The following is a 26,684-nucleotide window of genomic DNA, read 5'->3' as shown; positions in this document are numbered from 1 at the left end:
TGTGCAGGGAATATGGTCATCATGTCATCTGTTTCAGGTGTTAATGTGCATGAATCCCAATAAATAAAACAGTATCTGTAGGTTACATTTCTTTTTATCATTGTTTTTCCAGGTAAGTTGACTGACAACATTCTAATTTACAGCAACAACCTGGTAGAAATGTGGGTTAATTGTGCAGTCAGAACAATTCTTTCAATCCAGCACCATTTAGTTTACAGACCAGATGCTCGTACTGCGGTTACATTCCACCCTTAAACTTTAAATCAGGACCATATCCTCAGAAAATCCAGTAATTGGTAGATCAAACAGCAGAAAACATGTGAGTAGCATTGACCTAAGCAGCAAGTTGAAAGGTTGGTTCAGAGTGAGCCAAAAATTCCATGGAATTGTAAGAGTGGCTGCATTTGACTGGCAGCTTTTGTTTAAAAGAGTAAGAACAAGAAAGAATACATGAAACAATAACCAACACAATGTTCAGGGAATTTGTTTTGAAACTTTAATAAATAATTTTTCAAATAAAGTATTGCAAAATGTGAACGTGACAATGAAATAAAAAGGCACTTTAAAAACAAAGAGTGTGATATTTGTGGGATGGTTGAAATTATAAGACCTGACTAACATCGTTCCCTTAACACTGATCCTTATAATTGAAATGCAATCATTATTCAATGGAAGAATCATCTGATCAAACCATCTTAGAAAATAATTACAAGAAGTAAACAGGAGAAAAATATTCTGAACCCCATTCAGAATTTTTGTAAAGACATACACTTAAACCCAAAAGACATTTTTATTACAAATAAGGCAGTGAGTGATGTAATATTTGGCATTGCTATTAATAAGGAGTTGAATAGGGACCTGAGTTCTTAAAAAAAAAAAAAAAAAAAAAAAAAACCTGGAGCCCATAATACTCCTGTACATTAAGGTCACTGCATTTAGAAAGGTTCAGAAATATGACAAATATCCAAAAAAGAAAATTCAATTGATTGTTCGGGTTAATACATTGATGAAAAACATACCATTGCTTTCAGACCAATTTCTGTGACTAAAATATGACTTAATGCAAAACCCATTGCCGTACATACAAGTTATTGCTGTCCTAATAAACTGTTATCGCTACATATCGTCCCGCACTGACATCCAATGTCACCCTCAAAACAGAAATAATGGCTCCACAGTTAAAGGCACACCCACACCTTTAAAGATCATGCCAGTCCTGTGCCAGAAATACAAAATCTGTTTTAAAACATTCTTTCAGAGATCACAAAAAGAGTAAAAACCCAAGTTTATACATTCTGTACAATTTTTCAACTCAAATGATGCATAGAAAAAAAGTTGGTAAAACATTGAAATAGTGGCAAAATTGCTATCATTTGGTGACTACAAAAACAGAGTGAACATAAAAAAAAAAACACCCCTACCTCCCATATCGTTTTGCATACAGTGTTCTAATGACAAAGAGGAGGTGCCATCATTTGCCTTCGTATTTTGGATTGACCACCGTTGTTACAGCACTCTTGTAGATAGGATTCTCACCCTGCAAAAGGAGAGAGGGAGAAACAAAAAGGGTCACTATGGATATTACGTTTTCTTCCTAAATGACACCCTATCCACTTGATAGTGCATTACTTTGGATCATGGACCAGATGGAATAGGGTGCCATATAGAGTATGCACTGCAACTCAAAAAGAACTGTTGGGTTAAAGACACTTCACAGCATTTCACAAAGCACATTATTTGGTTAAAATCAATTTGGATCCAGAGCAATAAGTTCACTGTTTGGAAGGGACTTGGTGAAAGCAGCTGCCTGCCTGCTAAGTGTGTTAAGAACCAACCTCACCACATGCAGTAAAATACTTGTTAAACCTTATAATATGGTGCCTATGGACCTGAAAAGTATTCAGACCCTTCACCTTCTCCATATTTTGTATAAAATAATTTATAATTTAATTTAAAATATCCCAATCTACACACAATACTCCAAAATTAAATAGCAAAAACATGTTTAGACATGTGTTCCAATTTATTGAATATAAAAAGAAACTGAAATCTGATATACAAGAATTCAGTACTTTGTAGAAGCTCTCTTGGCAACGATCACAGCTTTGATTCTTTATGGGTATGCCTTTTGCAGCATTGTACAACTGGATTTGGACATTTAACCCCATTCTTCCCTGTAGATCCTGTCAAGTTGTCAGATTGGATGTGGAGTGAACTGCAATCTTCTGTTGTCCCCACAGATGTTCAAGTCCAGGCTTTGGCTGGTCCACTCAAGGACATTAAAGACTTCCTGAAGGCCCCCCCAGTATAGTCTTTGCTGTGTGCTTTGGGTCATTGTTGTGCCGAAAGACTACGGTTTGCCCCAAAGTCCTGTGCGCTCGGAATCAGGTTTTCTTCAAGGACCTCTGCATTTTGCTCTGTTCACTTACCACTGAGACGGTACTCCCACCACTTTCCTTCATCGTAGGAATGGTATTAGCCAAGTGATGAGTGATACCTTGTTTTCGCCAAATATAGCGCTTGGCATTCAGACCTAATACATTGTATATAAAGTCTACACACCCCTGTAAAAATGCCAGGTTTTTTGATGTAAAAGAATGAGACAGATAAGATAAATCATGTCAGAATTTTTTCCACTTTTAATGTGACCTATTATGTGAACAATTCAATTAAAAAACAAACAGAAATCTTCAAGGTGGAAAAATGAAAAATAAAAACCTTACAATAACCTGGTTGCATAAGTGTGCACACCCTCTTATAACTGGGGATGTGACTGTTCAGAATTATCCAATCACATTCAAACTCATGTTAAATAGAAGTCATTACACACCTGCCATCATTTAAAGTGACTCAGCTGTTCTAGTAGGATTTTCCGGACAAAAAGCCATTGTCCGCAAAGAGCTTCCAAAGCATCAGAGGGATCTCATTGTTGAAAGATATCAGTCAGGAGAAGGGTACAAAATAATTTCCAAAGCATTAGATATACCATGGAAAAGAGTGAAGACAGCCATCATCAAGTAGAGAAAATATGGCACCACAGAGACATTACCAAGAACTGGATGTCCCTCCAAAATTGATGAATAGACGTGAAGAAAACTCAGGAAGGCTTCCAAGAGGCCTACAGCAACATTAAAGGAACTGCAAGGATTTCTGGCAAGTACTGGCTGTGTGCTACATGTGACAACAATCTCCCATATTCTTCATATGAATGGGCTATGGGGTAGGGTGGCAAGACGGAAACCTTTTCTTACAAAGAAAAACATCCAAGCCTGGCTGAAGTATGCAAAAACAAACATCAGGTCCCCCAAAAGCATGTGGGAAAATGTGTTATGGTCTGATGAAACCAAGGTTGAACATTTTGGCCATAATTCCAAAAGGTATGTTTGGCGCAAAAACAACACTGCACATAACCCAAAGAACACCATACCCACAGTGAAGCATGGTGGTGGCAGCATCATCCTTTGGGATTGTTTTCCTTCAGTTGGAACCGGGGCCTTAGTCAGGGTGGAGTAAATTATGAAAAATTCCAAATACCAGGGTATGTTGAGCACAAAACCTTCAGGTGTCCGTTAGAAAGCTGAAGATAAAGAGGAAGTTCACCTTTCAGCACAACAAAGACCCAAAGCACACATCCAAATCCACAAAAGCATGGCTTCACCAGAAGAAGATTAATGTTTTGGAATGGCCCAGCCAGAGCCCATATCTGATTCAATTGTACATCTGTGGGGTAATCTGAAGAGGGCTGTGCACAGGAGATGTCCTTGCAATCTGACAGATTAGGAGCACTTTTGCAAAGAAGAGTGGGCAAATATTGCCATGTCAAGATGTACCATGCTAATAGACTTCTTCCCAAAAAGACAGTGCTGTAACAAAATCAAAAGGTGCTTCAACAAAGTATTAGTTTAAGAGTTTGAACACTTATGTAACTGGTTAAATTTTTCCCCCTCAAAGATTTTGTGATGAGACAAATCACGTCAGAAGTTTTTCCACCTTTAATGTGACCTATAACGTGAACAATTCGATTGATAAACAAACTGAAATCTTTGAGGGGGAAAAATTTAACCAGTTACATAAGTGTTCAAACTCTTGTTTATCAATCGAATTGTTCACGTTATAGGTCACATTAAAGGTGGAAAAAGTTCTGACGTGATTTGTCTCATCACAAGAACCTGGCATTTTAACAGGGGTGCGTAGACTTTTTATATCCACTGTAGTTCAGACTTGGTCTCATCAGAGCAGAGAATCAATTTCCTTATGCTCCCAGTCCTTCAGAGTGCATGTAATAAGCCTTTTCTCAGCAGCAGCTTTAGTCTAGTCACTACCGTAATTGCCTGATTAAAGTATTGCTGCAGAGATGGTTATCCTTCCGGCAGGTACTCCCATCTCTGCAGAGAAACTCTTTCCAAACCATGTCCTATCAATTTAATTTGCCACTAATGATCAAATTCTTGAGACATCAGGGATGATGTTAAAGGACACAGGATGCATCTGAGCTCAAGTGTCATGGCTAAGGTACACGAGATCAGATGTTTATTTTCAATACATTATTACACATTTCTAAAAACACACTTGTTTTGTCACTATGGTATTGATTGCAGATTGATGACAAAAAAAAATCTATAAATTATAAATGAAGGTGGTAAAACAAAATGTGGAGAGTGTTAAGGGTCTGTATACTTTCCGTTTCTAATAAGGCAGTGTTCATTTGAAAGATGCTGCTGGGGCTGCCTTAAAGTTACAGAACACTGCTTCTGCATAAAAAAAATATCCTGTTTCTTTCATAGTGATTCATTTCTTAGACAGATGTGTTCTTCGGTTTGCCTCAGGCAGTACCAGAAACTGAGAAACTGAAACATGAAAATAGTTCTATTACAGCTTTCGCTTTGAAAAATGCAAACAACTGTTTCTTTCTATAGTAAGAAAATATATGAAATACTGGGGCTGAAAGGATGCAAAACCCAATCACAAAACACTCAAAAGATAAAGTAGTGCAGGAAAAAGGGAAGAGCGACAGAGAGATCGGAAATACAAACTTGGGACTTATAGGACCACGCCTTTTCGCCCATAGCTTGGATTCTGGAACTTGTTAATAGGGCTCTTGTATATAGGGTTGTCTTGCTATGGTCGACAAGACAAACAGGGAGTTTTAGAAAAGAAGGACAGGAGAGCATGAAAAGAAGGTAAACAGTAAAACATAAAAAGATAGAGGAATGTTGTTTGGAGGGGGGACTGAGGGGAAATAGAAAGGCTAACCAACTACAGACTATCAATTTTTCAGAATACAAACATATACAACCAAAGGCTTAGCAAGAAACATATACCACCAATGCTCAAGACTGCTTGCATCCCAAATGTGTTTCAATGCCCTTTAGTCACAGTCCAATCTCTACAGAATATGGTGGCTGCTATAGGCTATATTCTCTGTGTGCTGTGCAATCGCTCGTCCCAACGAGTGCTGTCATTCCACTGTAAACATGGGACACCGTTGCTATGACAGAGAGCACACTGAGCAGCTGAATTGAGCTTTGTTCAGTTGGTAACCCAATACGCCCTAGCCCTCAGATTCATTGCCTATTATGGGAATGTAATACTGATGAGTGGCCAGACCGGGGCAGCACTGCTACCCTAGCCAAAGATTGTAACGGTGAAGATTGGCATTCTCTAATTTCCAATTCTGCCTTCAGTTTGACCAAAAATGAACAAATATGGACACCTTTTTCACTTAGTTCCTTGACTTGAACCCGAAAAACCCAATGCTGTACCTCTCAGTTTAAAACCTTATTTAAAACCGTCTATATTAATGCCAGGTTACTGGTGAGGTTTCTGTGCACCTGTTTTGTCACGGAACAGAAATGAGCCAAATGGATGACCAGGGCACCAATCTCATTTTTGTATAGATCTACCTCTGGCATTCAAGGGCATCTTTTGAGGAAGGCGGCCTATTGGATAAAATAAAATACTGGAGGCTGTGTAAGCTACAGCGAAAAACCTCTTATATCTGGTGATTTAGAACTTAATTAACCCTTTACACCATGTCAAGAATCAGTTGGCATATTTATAAATCATATCAGATTTAGTCTATATAATAATATTCATCGCAATCTACAAAATGTTATTATAGATCAGCTCTCTGGCTTTGACTGTTACCACCCCATATGTCAGATCAAAACAGATCTCAAAAAATGTCAGCGATGACCTGATCGAGGTGTTACCCGGGTAGCCCTTCTTACCGTGTCCCACTTTGCGTTCATCTTCTCCTTCTCAAACTTGGCAAACTCCCTGCGGTCGTGGATGATCATGAGCAGCTTCCAGATGAGCAGCAGGGCCAGGCCGATCAGCACGATGCCGGCCACCACGCCAGCCACGATGGGGATGATGTCCGGGCCGGCTGGGCACTCTGGAGCAAAGCCGGGTAACACACAAACACACAAGTCATTGACAATATCTGCATTCAGTGTTTCTACAAAAGATGTGCACTAGGGCAACACAGAGTTCCAAATGACTCCTATTGACCCCTCATAGTGCACTGCTTCTTTTTGTGATGCCAGTGGAGAGATTTTACACAGCCACAAAGCTATCAAGGGATATTCTTAAATCAAATGATCAAAGATGTTCATTCCCCCGGCGAGACGCAGAAGGCCCAGCTGTCCACTCACCCAGCTTCTTGACCACGTACACCTCCTTCTGGCTGTCATTCCGGACGCCGTAGGTGTAGTAGAACCAGCAGTCGTTGGCGTCCCTCTCCTTGCAGTGAGTGAAAGAGTAGGTCTGTCCGCCCGGCTGGGGCAGATTTTCCCGCTCCGGCACAGTGATTACATGAAGGTATCCACATTCGGCTTCGCATGAGTCTTTCTTCTCTCCTGTTTGGAAGGCCCGGCACTGAACGCAATCCCTGTTGAAAGAGGACGACACATGGCGGTCAGACTACAGCCACGCATTTCGGCATGCGGGCGAATTAAAAGATGCACACACATTCATTATTGTCTGTTATTATGTTGTGTTCAGTGGACGCTCCTATCCAGAGCCCTGGTGTCGCAAGAACCATGCTCCACCGCCAGAACTACATAAGCCATTTCTCTTCTTCCACACGTTTTGTTCCCCTCTCAGGTTCCAAACACCTACAGCTCAATCAAAGCCCTTTCACATTAGCAGTCATGGACTGCTTACACAGACACGCGGTCTAAAACCTCCAAACATAGGTTACAACAAGAAACTAAATCACACAGGTGGTTGGAGAAGACCCAGGCAGGGTCAGATCCTAGGGAGCAACCCTGTCGGCTCAGACCGTGACCGAGGTTTAAGTGACGTTACATTGTCTACGGTCGACAGTCTAATTGGAGACTCACTTGTGCTCGGGGCAAACCCCAGGGCACGTGGGGCAGATCTCACAGGTGGAGCCCTGGAACTTGGGGTTGGTGCACTTGCAGACGCCACACTCGCAGGTCCCTCGGCCATTACATATCTGCTGGTTGGCCGCCATGCAGGTGGAGTTGTCCAGGGAACAGTCGCAAGCGCTGCCTGTGTAGAGGGGGTCGCAGATGCATACCCGGCACTCGCAGCGCCCGTGCCCTGGGGAGGGGAAGCAGGGATGAGGGGTTCAGTCATTGCCGCACCGTCCATTATGAGGGAGAACCAAATCTAAAACTGATTTGGAAAGAATGTGTTGTAAAGTTGTGGGGCGAGTTTGTTTTGCAGGGCCAGGTGAACCAGGCGGTGGAGAATTTGATTGAGGACTGAGAATGGGTCGTACCCACTGAATCGGCCCAATAGAAACACTCGCCCCACCATTGAACCCTGTTCAGTAGTTTATTCGATATAAATTACTCAGCACGCCATAAGTGCGGTTATGTTATGGACACGACAGTGCTGAATAAATATGGTAAGCCCATGAGAAATTCCGTATTGTCGAGCGGAAAGTTCCAGCCACTGTGTCCTACCTCCGCAGAGTTTGTTGTTGGAGCGGTCGCAATTGAAGTTGTCACACTCGCAGAATTTCCCGCTGTAGCGTTCCTCGGGGTTGTCCTTCTTCTTACACTCACACGTTCCACACACACAGTCACCGTAGTTGCTGCATATGTCTGTGCCGTTGTCCTTCCGACAATTGGCGTCCAGGTCGTCTGTCCGCACCTCGTCGGTGCTGCACTCGCACTTCCTGCCGATGCGGCCCTCGTTGCACCTGACAGGAAGCAAGACTGCAGTCATTAGGCTGCTGCACGTCCTGTCGTTTCTCAAACAGACAATCAAGGGTTTGTTATTGGACATGTTCGGTCTGTTTGGTTTCTAGTGAATGTAATGTTGTGGACACTAATCTACTTTCAGATCGCTGTTTCTACAGTCAATTTACAACTGGAGAGCAGAACTCAAGTGTTTTAGGTCGTACCAACCTGCAGGCTCCGCACTCAAAGGTACCGTTGCCATTGTGGCATTCCTTGCTAACAGGTTCTCCGGTTAGGGAGCATTCACATTCGCAGATGAAATTGAGGGTGATCTCCACTTCCTCTGCAAAACCCAGCGGCTTGATCTTAATGGTCTGTGACTTGCGATCAGATGGACACTTCTTTGACTCAATGGCAATGTCAAAGGAAACCTAAACAGTGTGATAAAAGTCATTAGCAAACCCTTGGAGACTGGTCTTTAGTAATGCTTCTGAACTGAAATGTTGACAATCAATGATGGCGAAACAACGTCTGAATGATATTTTTATTACATTTTTATAAAACACCAAAAATGTTGTGGATGGACCACCAAAGAAAAGCAGTGCTTTAACAAGGTCTCAGTGGAAGCGCCCATGCATGGACATTACAGCGGCACAGATACACAAATGAGCTCCATCGCTGTGAACTGACCTCATCTCCAATGGAGATGTTGAAGCATTTCCTGTCATTCTCTCCTGTTCCGACCACACCGTTCTTGCAGTTAGCCTTGTACGATATGGACACGCCTTCGGGCAGCTTAGTGTTCTCCAGAATGACTTCAGATGACAGGGACTGCCAATATAACAATAGGAACGAGAACGACAATAAAACATGACTATGTAGCATAGCAGTGACAAAAAGGGCATCTGGTCAAAATGAGTGTGTTATATAGAGAATGGGGTGATATTTGGAATGCATTCATGATATTTCATTTCTGCGCTTCAATGATTAGGGTTTACATCAAACAACCATTCCCAGTGAAAGAGAGTATAAGCGAGATTGTTGTACTCACATTGTAAGAATCGATAATGAGCTTGATGACGTTGCTGGAGTTTGAAGACAGGGTTCCGACTGCAGATTTGGGGATGAGGTTCTTCAGTTCCTGGTAAACGGGCTGGAATTCTTGAGTAACTGCAAAAATTGTCTGGATGTTGTTGTCACTCAGTTTCTGGACCAAATGGGCAATGGAAGGATAGTCCTGTCAGGTGAAAAACAAAATGCAAGAATTCAGAACATTCTTTACACCATTCTGCAGAGACTCAAAGTATTGCATTACATCATATCTACTTAATGGTATATGTAAGTTACAGTTTTAAGGGGAATTGGAAAAGACACCAGTGAATCCATTTCAACTTTTGGATGTTAACAATGAAACATTTCATCATAACTCTTCTAAATTTACTGATTGGTTGAACAGTATGAAAGAGAACCTCCTGCAAAATGTCTACTTTGTACGCTTGCTAGGTTAGATTCAAGGAGATAGAGATATATATATATTTTTTTACAGTTACCCAGTTTTTCCCACAATTTAGAGACGTCCACTCCGGGCATCTACCTTGACTGAGCTCACAGACGCCCAGGCCGTCACAGAGTTGCTGAAGTGCAACAACTCAAGACATACTAAAAGCACCGCTCTCCAAGTGATCCCTGGGTTAATCCAAGAAGCGGATTCAAACCCAAAGATGCAGATAAGTGGGAAATTCATTTTGTGAGCATTATAAAAAGGCAAAACACTGTAACAATGCAATAAAAAATGGCTGGACAGTAGATATTACAGACAAACCCGTACATAGTAATGGCTCATTGTGTACATGTTGTTCTCCAGGTGACACTTTCCGTCATTGGGCAGAACGATGCCACCTAGCTTGCCGTCTCCAGCAAAGTGGAAGCCTGCGTCAGTGGAGAACACCAGCAGACGAGTGACATTCCTCCAGCCGATGTCTTTCTGCCAGGGGTGGGACAGAAACAAACAACCAATCAGAGAAAATTATTCTCCAGCTTTATCAATTAATCTAATTGGACTAGATTCTGGATTCTCTGGAATTGCTTCTAGTCTCGATTGTGATATATTAATGCTTACTGCGCAGATGTCGTGTGCCATGTCATAAGAATTTCATTCTTCAGAAAGACACTATGTTATTCGGTTCATTTGATAAATAAAATACTTTGAGTGGTATTATACCCAACATGAACCATTACTTTTCGGGCTTAGATTTCATATTATTGCATTATTCATGATCAAACTAATAAAATGGGTCAAGATACTGTTCCTCTACATTAAGAAACATCAGACCACAGAGGGCACTCTGCTTTGTAGATTTGCCCAGTGCCTAACCTCAGTAACTACTGATCTGTAATATTTGTATTGCTTTGAAGTGTCCTGGGGGTAATGACTGACTCTGATCCTATCCAAGTCCCAACAATTATTTTCTTACTGTCTCAATCCAGCACATAACAGTTTCTTCAGGGTAAAAGAAAATCACAATCCTGACGTTCTGGAAAAAGAAAGAACTCCCATCTTTTGACTTATAGCTCAGCAAATTGGCAAACATTCCATTTGGGAAGAAGGCAGGGGGAAAATGGAAGGTTATGATCTGGCAACCCCTCTACTACTTAGTGCAGTCTTTCTACTGAGCTATACAGAATACATTTTAATCTTGTTAAAAATGTTTTTAAAGACACACAAAATAACAGAAACAAGGTTTGTTCCATACAACAAATAGGTGTGCTAATTTCTTCTGAGGAAAAATGCCCATACTTGTTATTTTGTGTAACTTCAATAAGAATACCTGAAAGAAGATTTAATTTCCAGGTGTGTTCTGCATAGTTAATTTAGAAATCAGGTTGTGGTTTGAATTAACATGGTGGCGTAGTACTAAAAAGCAGGAATTCACTATCCAAGTCACTCTGGATAAGATTAGATTAATACATTTATAATAAACCATCTTAGGCTAGAAACTGTCCATGTAATCTTATCAATCAGGATAAAAAAAGAGACCATCCAGCCACGCCCCGGGTCAGATCACTCACCCCACAGACGGCCACCTGCATGATGGCGTCGAAGCCTCCCTCGGGAGAGTCCAGGTTTCCAGAGATCTGCTGCTGGCTGACCAGGCTATTGAATTTACTCCCATCATCCGTCAGCTTCAGGACGTTCTTATAGCTGAAGGGGCTGGTGCAGTTCTCGTTGCTTGTGCAGGGGTTGATCAGCCTGGCCGGGGTGGTGCTGATGTAGGGCATTACCGTCTTCTCCACAAACGAGCCGAAACCTGGTCAGTGAAACAGAGGGTTTAGAAAGAGTGGAGGAGGCAAATGTGGGCAGTTTCTGGAAGGACAGGATTTGGAGAGTCATGATCTAACAACTAAAGAAAGAGCGGTGGTTGAGGAAGGCAGCGACCTGCTCCCGCCACTGCTCCACAATCAGGACATGTACAGGTACAAGATGCTGGAATTTTACTTTGATTGAAGTTAGTACCCCTCTGGTACTTTAAATGGATCTCTATGGAAGCTTCTTACCAATTCTGAAGTCCGAGGTGATCCCCTGCATCTCGTGCATCAGGGCAGTCCCCAGGTTCTTGACATTCTCCAAATCATCTTTCATGGAGAACGATAGGTCCATCAAGTAGTAGAGGTCAATTGGGTAGTCTTCTGCCCGCTTGAACTTCAACTTAAAGGTCTGGGGCTCACCTGCAAGGTTAAAATTCAACAGATTCAAACTACTGAACACAAACAGCAAAGTTATTCTACCTGACAGCATGTCCATATGTTGTCCTTGTTATTGTCTCAATACACTGAAACTGGGGACCGGATGGTGCAGCTGTCTCTGCCTGTCGGTGCCTAGTTAGGTCAGGTGCTTCTCAAACAACACTGGCTTAATTTTGACTCAACTTAGGGGAATGATGGCTGCCCATGTAGACGGCATTTACAAAATGACAGGTTGAAAATGCTAACTCGTCCCCCTGCTTACAAGGTGCCTTAGGGGACATGTAATGGCATTTTACATTTTTAATTGTGCAAAACTCTATATGCTCTGCTCGAATAAGTTATCCACTCAAACCTTATACTGGATCTATGGACAAATGTTGTTTCAATCATTAATAGTGTACCAGTACCTAAAACTTAAACACATTCTGACCCGTTCTCTTCAGAGGTCACATACTTCACAGTATCTACTTTGGTGCTTCCTCACAGACGCCCAGGCTCACTTCCTCAACCTGGCCATGAACCCACTTCCTGAAGTGGGTGGGCCAGTAAAGTAAGCTTTGTCAGCTTTACATCAGTCTAGTCTCATTTGAATGTGTTGCTGATGGGCCCAAAGGTGGGCCCTGCAGCACCCGTGGTGGAATGCCGCAGGGCATGAATAATCATACATTACCACTATGAGGGTCAAACATCCCAACAGGTTAGGAACACAGCGTTTACCCGATCGGAGGTTGAGTTCGAGTTTCTGGGGCTGGATCTGAATGATGACAGTGTCATTCTTGCGGTCGGTGATCGGCTGGCCAGCAGGGTCCTTCTTGCGGTTGGTGACAGGCTTGTCCTGGAGGACCTTGGTGCTGCCCCGAGGGTTCTCGATCATAGTCTTGGAGCAGCCCTTCTTGATCAGGGCCTCCAACTCATCACAGCGAGCTGACTTGGAGTCTCCCTGCTTCAGGAAGTTCTGCGTGGACAACAAAACCAACGAGTCTCAGGTTCCAGGTGTACTTCAATTTCTACCACCATACAAGTAGTAGATCACAAGGACATCAGAAACATATTGACGTTAACCTCTTCAACATATGGTAGATGCTCTCATCCAGTGCAATTAGGGTTAAGAGCCTTACTTCCAGCTCAGTTAAGAACTGAATACCTTGTCGACTCAGGGATTCTACCCAGCAACCTATCAGTTGCACTGGTCCAATGCTTTTGTCCACTAACCTACCTGCCATACACATACTGCACACATCTCCTTAGCTTTTGTTCCCCACTATCCTGACGCACAAAGAACTATGTAATATACAAGTACAAGCTTGACATTTGAATTTCATGAAAACTAGTGAGATAAAGGTAGGCCTGTCAGAACTCACCCTAAGGGTGTGGATTTCAAAGAGGGGTGTGGCTTATTTATCCTGCTCATATGAACAATCTGAACATGTGTAGGACATTCTCGGTAGGCAAAAGGGTAATAGGACAAACAGATTACTAGTAATTGTCAATAAACTTTAGATTGGATGCACATGATTACAAGACCCTGAAGCAAATCACCTATGCTTGTGATTCTCAATTCCTATACGTACTACAATTCAGTAGTGTACTTTCATTATGATCATGTTGCAAACATCCAGGCCAATTTTGTCTGCATGAAATTGTTTGATTTCTTAGACATTCAAATGTTATCTTGAGAACATGTTGCAGGAAATCCGTTCCTAAAAAGGGAAACAGCAAAATACAGAATACTCCAGAACAAATGTGGAACGCTCCTTCTGACAGGAAGTGTCTGGGTGAGTTCCTTTCTCCTTTCCGTCTGACTCAAAAACATTTGCATTACGATAAACTGAGTCGCCAGCTAACCCTCCCCTCACCACCCAACATTCAAGAGTTAGGGAGATACCTACTGGATCAGTACACCATCCACATTTCTCCGCCACCTGGATGCATTCACCACATGACTGTGCATTGGCCTTTATGCAATCGCTGCCCTCTGAAAAGAAGAGTACATCGAGTTAACAGACAACACTGTTGCAAAGAGGCAGCACATAAAAAGCTTTATTTGACAGCGGCGCCGTATTCCCTATAGAGTTCCATACATTAATCTACTCTGGTAAGAAGTAGGGCATTACACAGGAAATGGGTATGGTGGTTGAAATGTCAACACTGACTCTCATGCTGGCTCACTGAATTTCTTCCAGGCCATTATTCAAATGAGAGCCAGGCAGCCTATCAGCCTTCTCTTGATCCATAATACTATTCTGAATATTAAACACACTAAACAAGCAGACTTTTTTTTGATATGCGTAACCAAAAAGGGTTTTGAATGTCAATCAAATATCCTTACCTTGCTGGGCATGACAGAAATATAGGACCCCTAACAATATGGTTATAGAAAGTAGCCTTTGCTCCATCTGAGAATGAGACAAAAACAGTGGTAAGTTCAAACAACTGGGCATGAAGTGAGTGAGGTATGTTCAGTTTATGGAGGTCACAGACCGAAGACAACTACAGATGATCGCAGTCCCACTTTTCACACTTATTACATGTTCACACTTGTTTATCACACATCAGGGCATACAAGATAACTGGTGGTGGAAAGTCGGTGGTTGACCCGAGGTAGCATTGAGAAAGTATAATTTCCTGCACGCTGGAGGCCATTGATTATGTGAATCGGATCACTATCTTTTAGAATCACCCCAGAAGTCATAAAAAGGGTTTCAGTGGGCTCGGCTAGACGAGTCAGACAATGGTCTCCTGGCCTAATCACACCATCTGGCGTAAAAGTAATAAATCCTGTTAAACATCGACAATCTGTGGTCCAAACGAGTCTGCTCACGGTTAATATGCCAGTTCAGTAACCGTGTAACAGGATGTAGTGTAAATAACAATGGGAAGCGGGCAGTATTCAGCGAGTGTTCATTGTATGAGGGAAAAACGGCGTGGGCTGAATTAGTGCATGTAGATGTGCGTGTGAGTTGGGTGTGGATGTCGGCGTGAAACAACATGTACTCAGTGTGCGTGAATGAGTGTGTATTGGTGTGCAAAACAGCTCCGTGTGGCAGATCTGAGTGCCATGCAGATTTGGAGTTTGAAGTCTACTTATTACCACGACTGGCACAGAATAAATAGTAGGGGAACAACAATCTAGAAAACTGACTAGGCTGTGGCCAACATTCCTATTGGGCTAATACTACGCAGACCAGACAGCTTTGTCACAAATCGGCAAACAATATCCCCTACAAAGTCCCCATATTACATTTGGCATGACATGTCCTGGTCAAATGTAGTGTACGAAGTAGGGAAAAGGTTTCCATTTGGGAAGCATTCCTTAACAAGAACCCTGCTTCCAAACAAAGAGCAGCGAATGGAGAGGTGTGAGTTGGCCAATCCCATATTTGGTCAGGCAACTACATGCCTTCCCCCAAGGCTCCCCCAGTGACACATTTCCTCTGACAACGTGCTAAGTCCTCCCACTGAAATGATGAGGTCAGCCTCTCTCCCTCTCATCACTCTTTCAGCGAGGGAAAAGACACACTGCATAATGGAGGCAGTGTTGCCAACCACGCCTGGTCGGATGACAGGCCAGCAGCAATAACGGCCTTATTGGGTATATAACACTTCTCATCCGGACAGAGGGTTTGGAAAGGTGTCGTTCCTACCCATAAACTAATAGTAGGGTGTGTTTGTCCCAACAGTTCACAAACATCTAACAAATAAACATCTAACAATGGTATTCATTGTTTAGCATTAAAAGGACCATGAGCTGCATCTTTAAATGTGCCTATTTGTGGTCTTCTGAATATCAAAACTGTAACATGTATATGCTGTTTATGGTCTAATTGTTGTACACAAACGTGTACATCCTGACTGCCTTAATGGGGTAAGTTAAGCACTGTCTGAACAGATTAGCCTATAGAAAAATAACCACATCCTGTCAGGGGGCTAGCCAGGTCATTTCAAATTTGAAGAGAGCCCATAGAGCTTCACCAGAAACCAGAGAGTGGACTATAATCCTCATAATTTGGCCACTGATTTTAGCAGTCACATCCAACAATAATTAATGTTGAAAGACAGGTACAGGCCCTCTAGACTTCACCTGCATTCCAGGCGAACGGAGAAACCAACATGGGATAATCGTATTTGCTTGACAGAGAGGTAAAACCCAGACCAAAACAGGGAGGGCCTTCCTGAACTTAAATGTTTTTGTTGCAAAATGCTTTCTATGGCAAAATGTTTTGCTACAGTTTGCTGTTTAAGAATACAACCCAGTTCAAAAGCTGAAATGCCATTCCATCTAACAACTTTGAGATCTCTAACCAATTTGTGGATCATCCTAGCACCAAATTTAGGACATCTTACAGATTTATAAAATTAGATTTAGCAGTTGAAACAATAAAGTGCTGTTCCCACATCTGTTGATGAGGGATGGGGCTGGAAAAATGTGACTGCTCTGATATTCCAAGTGTTGACATCGCCAGATCAGAATTCAGCAAATGGTCTGTGGGCTTTACGGAGTTTGACAGCTAATTTGAATGTTTATAACAGTCTACCCATCCCCGCCTCAGGTAGCAGAGATGAAATTTAGTTTTGCATTTAAAGTGATAATTATTCAAAGTAATAGCATAATTAGTGCCAAATGTATGCCTTCAAATGTTTGTAGTTGGCAATTATATCTTAACCTAAGCCTAATGATAAGGTATACTGTTAGCAAATGGTAGAATAACTATCAAACACACATTGCAGAGGTCAATAACTTGTCGTCTTAACATTGTGTCCTGAAAAATATAAAGTTGGCGCTCAAGACAGCCGCTGAATTGTGATTGGGCAAAATCCAATGCACGCACATCATTGGGAATCCCAGATAGCACTGACCTAAATTATAGAACCAAATTTAACAAGTCTACATTTCCCTTTAAAATTAAACATTAATATTATATCAACACACCCAAACCTTTCTTATACATGTGGCCAACACACAAAATGGATATAGAATTGAGGTGTTATTTTTGATTTTATCTAAAACACTTTGAAAAATGCTAAAGAGGATTATGTCATCCTTGTTTGAACTGGCCAATCAGCAGTCTAAGGGAAGGATTAGCTGGCCAATCAACGATCTACTTAAATTCAGTAGGCTCCATTTAAACCATGACGCAGTGTATACCAGTCAACAGTTTAGACCTCTATACCGCCCTAGTCCACCACCCACACCATTCAGTTGTTGGGCGTACGCCCACAACACTCCTACACACAAGACTTTTAATAAAAAAATATATAAAATCAAGGTAAAAATATATTACTCCTAGGTGAAGTACTTCAGGTCATATTTCACAGACATTAAGAAACACTGGGATGTTACTTTAAAAACAGCAGTCCACATTTCATCCTGTTCCCAGTTCTACTTCTGACCAGGGTCAATGTCAAAAGAAGTGCACAGAGCTCCTTTTGAGACAGCCGTGTTGCAGTCTAGGTCAACTCCCTGTGCGGCTCAGATCCACCGTTGGAGAGAGGGGATATCTCTGGTGGAACAGGTCTTGGCGAACCAACCCACTGACTTTAACCTCTGCAACTGATAACAACTGATAGGGCCCCACAGACCCATCACTGTCGGACAGCAAGAATCAGCAACTGCCCGGGGTCGGCCCACAAGTGATTTGTTTTTGCCCTCAAAATATGTTTTCTTTGGTGAAAAATCTTCCACATGCAGTGTAATTCACTAGAAGCTCAGCTAACAATGAGTTATCGGTATAACAGAGTTATTTTTTAAAACACTTTTTGTTCTTGGGCTTAGCTATGGCCAATTTCCCCTGACTGTCTACTTTGCCAAACGTCATCCAGTGGTTGAATCTCATTACATGCAACTGCATAGCCACATAGTGCGTCAGCTGATCCAGACGAAACTCCATGGTCAAACGGGCGTGCGGTTCTGTGAAACCCAATTAACCATTAGATACCATTCTGTGATACAGTTTATGGGCAACATTTAAACAACCTTCATGTGGATTTGGGTTTATAGCTTGGCCTAAAGTCACCTCACCTTTAAGATACATCAAAATAGACACGGGTACATTTACAGTAAGGATTTTCAACATTGCACATAGAGACAATGTTCGCTATCGAGGTGAGCACCTCGTTCCAAATGGCACCTTATTCCTTGTCTAGCGCACTAATCCTGACTAGGGTCCACTCTGAAAAGTAGTGCACCTTAAAGGAAATGGGGTGCCATTGTCATGGAAAACCTTTAGCTAAATCAGTTTAGGGATGAAAGAACAGCTTGTCTCTTCAATTTACAATGGGGGTCAGGGGGGATACTGCCATAACCCTGACAACTAAGATTAGCATCAATATTAATTCTACTATTATGAAAATGGCAGCTGAGATCAGCAGGAAAATTCATTATTAATGCTTCTACTAACACAAAACAATGCAAATATGATGAGCTTCTATCTTCCATATTACTACTTTTATTAAAAGGAACTTGAACAAACCAAAGGACAAAAGGATTTCTGGGAATTTGTGACAGTTTTTTTACGTTGAAGTGGTGAACTGATCAGTCATAGCCTGTTTCAAGAGTATAATGTTTACGTAAGGGAGAAAAGAATAGCAGTGGGAACTCATGGCTTTGTATGGTCAGGTTCAACAGTGGGGAGAAAGTGAAAGCTATCCAACAGTTACAGTTGGCCGATAAATCCTTTAGTGATTGCAAAACATACGGTTTACTGAAGAAAAGCAGGTAAAGATTTTGAAATTCAGGCCACAGACTTACATGCAGTGCATTAAAAGAAAGTAGGTATTACATGCCAGGAAAACCTAGCCTGGCTACAAAAACCACTGGCTCCTGCCAAATGTCAAACCAACGGACATTAGTTTCATCTCAGCGAGGTGTCTTGATCCGAGAACATCAAGGACAATTTTTACAACACAAAGGATTTAACCGTTTACAGACTAATCCTAGAAACCGATGGGTTGGGCTCAAGTCAGAACATGCGGTTGAAGTAACATTTTGAAAATGTGTAATGGGCTTACAGGTAACAAATGTTCTATTAGCTGATGGCTGGTTAGTACAACCCCCTTCACTTAAACAGAAACAATCCCAAGTTAAAGTTTGCAGCAAACAACAGAGATGCAGTAGATGAATACATTGTTAGGCCTTCCTGACAAAATGCTCTATATATCATATGACCCAAGTTTTCTACTGACTGGACAAACTGTTTGCTTTAGGTCTAAAATCCACCCTGAGGAGAACACTTGAGGTAAGTCTATCCCCTGGGAACTTAAGGTCTGCTGCTTAGCCTCAGCATCACCAGCCATAAGAAGTTATGTGTCGGGTTGAAGACTGTGCAGGGGGTTGGTATCTACAGCCAGGCTGTAAAGAAGCATACCTCGGCATCAAAAGCATGCATTCTGTTATGTCAGTTCACCAGATATTCAATTTCAGACCATTCTGGTAACCCTGTGAGGAGAACACGTTCCTTGTGTGCCTACAAGCCAAGCCTACAGGCTCCGCCCACCCAGTGACATTCTTAAAAGCAAGTTTGGCGGATCTGTGTGGAACAAATGTTTGAAAGTTATAGAAAGGCTTGTTTTCCCCCCAAAACAGTCCTGGGGGAGAGGGGTCCCGGCAGAACCCTGGTGGGTTCAGTCCCACTGAATTGTACTGAATGTGTCAACAACTCTGCTTGTCCAGCATACTGAAATGAACAAGCTGCATCTGCCGTCTTATAATGTTTAACCTACATGTCAATGTTAAAAAAAACACATACATTTCTTCAATTAAAGTCATCTAGCATAAGCTTAGAAGTTAGGTTGGACACTCAAAGAAATTAAAGTGCAGTGAAACATTTGCACAATGGAAGTCAAATGCAATGCATACACGACACCTCATGAAGCAAAAAGCCAACCCAAGGACGGCTGTTTGCTCAAAGGGCAGCGGAAGATAAGGCAGCATTTTGAAGTCCTAAGTAATAATTAACAACCCTGAGGTAAGGGACCTTTATGTGCACTGTTCATCCCTGCGTCGAGGTGTAGCAAAACCTGCTGTGCACCGAGCTGCATCCTGTGTGGCTGAGCGTAACAGATGTAGAGGCGCATGTTGACCGCGCCTTCGTGTTCTCACTCACCTCTGCCACTGTGCTCTCGCTTTAAGAAAGAAAATCTGGTTAACCATGCAAAACCCACGATGGTCCATAGACCACCTGGGGCACAACATGAACCGGGTGGAGTGTTGGGGCCTACCAAACCACTGAAATGTGGGGGGCTGGTTTCATAGCTTGCTGTGGGGTACCACCCTGACAGTCAGTCAGTCCGTCCGTCCCGCCCTCCCCCCGTTTTCGATGTCCATTAGTTTTCCCGGTAGCAGTAAAGGGACTGATTCCATTCCCTTCATCCACTGCTGTGTATGCCGATCTCTCTTAAAAGCACTGTGTGGATGGATCAGGAAGAGCATTGGGTGGTAAAAGTGAGAGCCAGGGAACAGTGAGGAGAGCCAGGGAACAGTGAGGAGAGCCAGGGAACAGTGAGGAGAGCCAGGGAACAGTGAGGAGAGCCAGGGAACAGTGAGGAGAGCCAGGGAACAGTGAGGAGAGCCAGGGAACAGTGAGGAGAGCCAGGGAACAGTGAGGAGAGCCAGGGAACAGTGAGGAGAGCCAGGGAACAGTGAGGAGAGCCAGGGAACAGTGAGGAGAGCCAGGGAACAGTGAGGAGAGCCAGGGAACAGTGAGGAGAGCCAGGGAACAGTGAGGAGAGCCAGGGAACAGTGAGGAGAGCCAGGGAACAGTGAGGAGAGCCAGGGAACAGTGAGGAGAGCCAGGGAACAGTGAGGAGAGCCAGGGAACAGTGAGGAGAGCCAGGGAACAGTGAGGAGAGCCAGGGAACAGTGAGGAGAGCCAGGGAACAGTGAGGAGAGCCAGGGAACAGTGAGGAGAGCCAGGGAACAGTGAGGAGAGCCAGGGAACAGTGAGGAGAGCCAGGGAACAGTGAGGAGAGCCAGGGAACAGTGAGGAGAGCCAGGGAACAGTGAGGAGAGCCAGGGAACAGTGAGGAGAGCCAGGGAACAGTGAGGAGAGCCAGGGAACAGTGAGGAGAGCCAGGGAACAGTGAGGAGAGCCAGGGAACAGTGAGGAGAGCCAGGGAACAGTGAGGAGAGCCAGGGAACAGTGAGGAGAGCCAGGGAACAGTGAGGAGAGCCAGGGAACAGTGAGGAGAGGAGAGCCAGGGAACAGTGAGGAGAGCCAGGGAACAGTGAGGAGAGCCAGGGAACAGTGAGGAGAGCCAGGGAACAGTGAGGAGAGCCAGCCCAAACAGAGGCATTCCTGCTCAATCGGATTTGGTTTTACATAGCGTTTTCAAAAGAAGCAATACCGGAGCTGCTCACCAACAGGCATCCAAATGGTGTGGATGACAGCTGCCTCACTAAGTGGATAGGAGCCGTGGTGTCTCACAAGAGCAGCAGTTCTGAGAGCGACAGAGCGGGCCCAGGACCTCATTCATGGTTATCTACAAGGGTCATCTGATCTTATATCATTACTCCTACTCCAAGAGGCTTTTTATACAGCTCCTGTTATATGTCAAACGCTAACTGTAATTCTCCTCATGGAGGTGGGGGAAGATTGAAACAGAATGTATCTAGATAATGCACTCCATTGAAGACCCTACTTAGACTACAACGGTCTTGAAAACAGTTGAATTGAAATAACATTAACAGAACAGGTAAATAAAATACAAATAAAATACAATTCACACAGGCAACGACCTGCAAGACGCCATGCAGCGTATCGCCAGATCCCCGACCTGGAAGGCATATGATATCACTAACCACGCTGTTTACATGGTAACTAACATGGCGCCATCAAGTGCTGTTGCTCGCGATAATAGAATTGTTTGGGTGCCACTGACATGTTACGAGTTGTTTCCCAAAGTCAGATTCCACTCCCAGAAGCTCTGTCCACCCCCCTACATCTAGGTAGACTTATATACTATCTAGATGGAACAGCAAATCGGCACAAACTGTATATCACTGTAAATGTATAGGATGCACTCTCATTCATTCACCCACACACTAACAAGTTAGTGTTTTGTACCTAAATGTATGTGGACTTACATTGTGTGTTCTGTCTCGATATGTTGACTTCCGCTATCAGCAGCAATACACCGCATCAAATTTCAGGGCATCTGTGAACATACTTGGCAAGTAAAGGCGTCTTCTACTCTGTGATAGCGGTGTATGGTGGGTGCTCACTGAGGCCCTGCTGGGAACTTTACAGGGACACTTGCAGTATCACACCTTTTCCTAGTAAACTAGGTTTGAGGGTCTGCTTGTTTGAGTCCATGATGTGACTCAGATCACACTGGGAAATCTGAGTGGCATGACGACGAATTCAGGATGCGCAATTCAGCCACAAATAAGCTATTATCGTAATGAACAGAATGAAGTGTAAATTTTTGGAAGGTTCAAAATGTTTGGTATAATCATCATCCTCCTGGTCATGGGTACTTATGAAATCGAAACCATAAAGGGTTGCCATTTGGACACAAACATTGTTGCTGTAAAGTCACAACAATGTAACCAAGGAAAGCAAAGTAACTCATTAGATCAGCCCTCAAACTTGTGCTCGGTGGCCTGTGGACAATTATCAAGCCTCTGAAGTCCCTGAACACATGTAATCACCCTGTTCGTGTATAAGAAAGAGATCCACATCTTTGTGCACATTTGAGGAACAGCACAACTTTTCTTTACTTTAGTACTTGTGGACACTGGAATCCTGCCTCTGAGGTGTACAAGACTGATTTTAAAACAATTTAAAACAATGACATGACTTTACACCTCTTTTACTGACAAGACTGGCAAAGTATTAGCTAGTCTAGGGTGATTTAGGGTGGGAAGGACAGTACCACAAGTTACTGGAGTGAGACTTAAGATCAAAGCCAACTGGTAGATGTACCAGTGAGAAAGTTTAAATGAGGAATATCACATGCACTCACTTTTCTAGATTTTATAAACATTACCTTAAACCATTTAGCCCTAAAGTACAAAAAAATTAAGTTAAATAGAAAACTCCATTGATCTTGGTTTTTTTTGTCCTAGACTCAGCTTAATCCAGCCCTTAGTGCAGATGTCTTTTGGTCATTCATGCTTGAATTTATGCTAGGAGTACAGGATAGAGATGGATATCTATTTTACATATGGCCCTATTAAATCATTACCAGTTAGGTTTAGTTCAGGGTTGTGGTAAGTTGAGGCATAAAAGTTAGGTTGTTCAATTTAAGGTTTGGGTTCAGGGAAGATGGATTGTTGGTTCTGGGTTAGGTCCCAGGTGCCCACAATGATTGAGACAAATGTGTGGTAGATCAAATGTAAGGGGGTTCACTTGCTGAGCCCTGCCCTTAAGACAATAATGTTAATAATTTCATTGAATGTGTTAGGTGTTATAACACCAGACCTCAAATCCCTAAAATGCTAATGTAAAACAAGAACTTGGCAAGGGCGTCTCGGGCAGCACATAATCTGAAATGTTGGCACGATTTTCTTATCCCGCAGCTCAACAAGTCCTTCCGCGCCCCGCCTAACTTGCATTGGGACGGAGAAAAACTCACCCTAGGGCTACAGTGTTCTTACGGGAAAGGATTACACACCGGCATGACCCATCTTGTCAGCCTCACAAATCCTCAGTGAACTCAACTCCAGAAGACGCGTTTCAAAATGGCCTGGTGGTTAACCACGCATAGCCTAAGTCTACCGCTTCAGGATTTTATATGGTCAATGTTGAATGTTCAACCACAGTTTAGACAGACAATCGCAAGTTGATGCCACTGATTATGTCAGAGAGAAAGCGTATAATGAATGTCAGAGGACTGTTTTTTGGTCCTGGCCCCGGCTGGTGAAAACGGAACTACAATTTGAAGACGTACACCCAGTTATTTAAAACACTACTGTGAGACAACCCCAAGAAAAGCTGTTTCCTAGTTTATTGAAAGAAATTCCTGTTCGAGCATTCGGTCCAACAATGAAAGCATAAATCTATGTAGACGAGGTATATTTTAGGTGACCTACGGAAACTCAAAGCAGCCAATTGATACCAGCCAGTACATTTCAACCAATCCCCTTTGGGTAATGGAGGCAACCATGTTACCATATAGGCTTTAACAACTTTTGACACAAACATCCTCTTTAAAAAATGTTTTACGGCGTACGTTAGTGAAGTAACCACTTTCAGCCTTTAAAACGTCCAACATGTTGTGAAGGAAGGCCTGCTCTGCTGTTCTCCAGACAGCGGACGACAGACATGTCTACTAACTAAATCCGTATAAATTGTACTTGAAATGAATCACCGAATGGACAACGGAAAGTACGTCGCTACAAAAAAATGTTTTTACATATTGATTGATACATTGATACTAGTGAATTCACAGTCAATCGGTTTCGCCCAGTCCGTCCGCCGCTATCCCCACCCCAAGTTCTCCTGCTCATCCCTTTTGTCGAATCCCTTGAACATTTCAGTACGCTGGCCTGAGATAGCCTAGTCACCATAACCCTACCAGATATATATTCTCAAAAATTACCAAAGCACATAACGAACAGAATCTTACCTTGACTCGTGTTTTGTAATATGTTGGTATTTAATTTGAAAGCTGCATTTGCCGTAACAAAGTATCCCTTGCGCTTTTTCAGGGGGGGGGAAGTATGACTAACGGAGAGGTCCGTAAACTACTTTTTTTCCATGAAAGAAATTAGCTCCAAAGTATACAGTACAAGTTCTATTGGTTACCCGTTTAAGTTAAAACCCCGTATAAAATAAAAAGTCGAGGAAAAAGCGGGATATAAAATTTAAACGAGAGGCAGAGAGTCCAGCTCGTCTGAACACGTTATCATGTCCTCAGTATAGGGCGAAATCTTTTTTCCTTCAACAAAGTCGGCGACGACTTGCGTCTCCTTATCTAGAACCGCCCACACAGGAAATGCCTGTAGCCTACTTGGAGGGCAGTGAATCACACTCACATAGGCAGATAAGCCGTCTTGTAAAGTGGACTATTCTAACGTTAGGCCCACTGACCCTAACTTACATGTTAGGAACTGGCACACACAGATACTGTAAATATGTGCTTGTTTCTCTGAACTCAATTATATGGGAAACTTGAAGAGTACTTTGTTTACATCAAAATAAATTCAGGTGTTCCAAGATAAATAATTCCTAGAAGTTGTATTTACCCAGATAGGGATAGTTCAATATGACACATTATCAGCCAGTCTGGGAAGCTTTCCGGTCCTACCATCTGATGATAACTGCTATTACTCAAGTGAAGAGTCAACACTCACCTAAATATCTGTTCAACAGTGGGATTCAGTGTTGTCTCAGCGTGTGAGTTCAGTGTAAAAGATACCCCTTTCAAACACTATTTTTGGGATGGATTTAGTGTTTTCATATGGTTAAACTGCACTGACGGCATTTTGGTCATTGCAAATGAAAAGTTAAACACTAATTTAGTGAAACGCTGCTGGGTGATGTAATTAGGGAAAATCAGGAAGCTTCTGTGACCCTCCTGTTTGCTTTGCAGAGCATTGTTTGTTTTTTGAGTCTGCTGAGGAAGCTTTCTACATTTGTTCTATATTTCTTTTGACTAGTATGGATATAACCCTGGTGTGCTGACTGGGTGATATATGACATCATATTGCACAAATATATTTATATTTTTTTACTGTTAGTGTTGATAATTGTTTGATAATTACCATAAGGCATCTCTTTGGTTTGTTGAAATTGCCCACTATACATGACAGCTAATGGCTATATATATACAGGTGCTGGTCTTAAAATTAGAATATCATCAAAAAGTTACTTTATATGATATGTGATAGATTTCGAGTGTTTATTTATTTTAATTGTGATGATTATAACTGACAACTAATGAAAATCCCAAATTCAGTATCTCAGAAAATTAGAATATTACTTAAGACCAATACAAAAAATATATTTTTAGAAATGTTGGCCAACTGAAAAGTATGAACATGAAAAGTATGAGCATGTACAGCACTCAATACTTAGTTGGGGCTCCTTTTGCCTGAAGTACTGCAGCAATGCGGCGTGGCATGGAGTCGATCAGTCTGTGGCACTGCTCAGGTGTTATGACAGCCCAGGTTGCTCTGAAAGTGGCCTTCAGCTCTTCTGCATTGTTGGGTCTGGCGTATCGCATCTTCCTCTTCACAATACCCCATAGATTTTCTATAGGGTTAAGGTCAGGCGAGTTTGCTGGCCAATTAAGAACAGGGATACCATGGTCTTTAAACCAGGTGCCAAGACCTCAGAAAACACAGTGGACCAACACCAGCAGATGACATGGCACCCCAAACCATCACTGACTGTGGAAACTTTACACTGGACTTAAAGCAACATGGATTCTGTGCCTCTCCTCTCTTCCTCCAGACTATGGGACCTTGATTTCCAAAGGAAATACAAAATGTACTTTCATCAGAGAACATAACTTTGGACCACTCAGCAGCAGTCCAGTCCTTTTTGTCTTTAGCCCAGGCGAGACGCTTCTGATGCTGTGTCTTGTTCAAGAGTGGCTTGACACAAGGAATGCGACAGCTGAAACCCATGTCTTGCATACGTCTGTGCGTGGTGGTTCTTGAAGCACTGACTCCAGCTGCAGTCCACTCTTTGTGAATCTCCCCCACATTTTTGAATGGGTTTTGTTTCACAATCCTCTCCAGGGTGCGGTTATCCCTATTGCTTGTACACTTTTTTCTACCACATCTTGTCCTTCCCTTCGCCTCTCTATTAATGTGCTTGGACACAGAGCTCTGTGAAC

General features: G+C 42.6%; 1 protein-coding gene across 2 annotated transcripts; it reads right to left on the bottom strand.

The window, feature by feature from the left end:
• Positions 1-482: 482 nt before the first annotated feature.
• Positions 483-24,785, bottom strand: LOC105017753 (integrin beta-1). 2 transcript variants are annotated; one of them, XM_010882620.5, is made up of 16 exons: positions 24,468-24,785; positions 14,230-14,296; positions 13,790-13,875; positions 12,618-12,855; positions 11,712-11,882; positions 11,226-11,464; positions 9,985-10,140; positions 9,208-9,393; positions 8,847-8,987; positions 8,385-8,587; positions 7,938-8,176; positions 7,347-7,569; positions 6,657-6,892; positions 6,231-6,397; positions 5,034-5,118; positions 1,453-1,537 (listed from the first exon to the last, which is right to left on the bottom strand). In XM_010882620.5, the coding sequence occupies exons 2-15, from the start codon at positions 14,294-14,296 to the stop codon at positions 5,041-5,043; spliced, it is 2,430 nt and encodes an 809-aa protein (XP_010880922.2). In that variant the 5' UTR covers positions 24,468-24,785; the 3' UTR covers positions 1,453-1,537; positions 5,034-5,040. The 2 variants fall into 2 exon arrangements, with proteins under 2 accessions (XP_010880931.1, XP_010880922.2); XM_010882629.5 differs by lacking the exon at positions 5,034-5,118 and having other exon boundaries at positions 483-1,537; positions 24,468-24,784.
• Positions 24,786-26,684: the final 1,899 nt, after the last annotated feature.

Source organism: Esox lucius, chromosome 3 (genome assembly GCF_011004845.1).
Source record: "Esox lucius isolate fEsoLuc1 chromosome 3, fEsoLuc1.pri, whole genome shotgun sequence".
NCBI classification, from domain to species: domain Eukaryota; kingdom Metazoa; phylum Chordata; class Actinopteri; order Esociformes; family Esocidae; genus Esox; species Esox lucius.
Note: the sequence above shows the minus strand (reverse complement) of the source record. Positions and strands in the feature narration are given on the sequence as shown.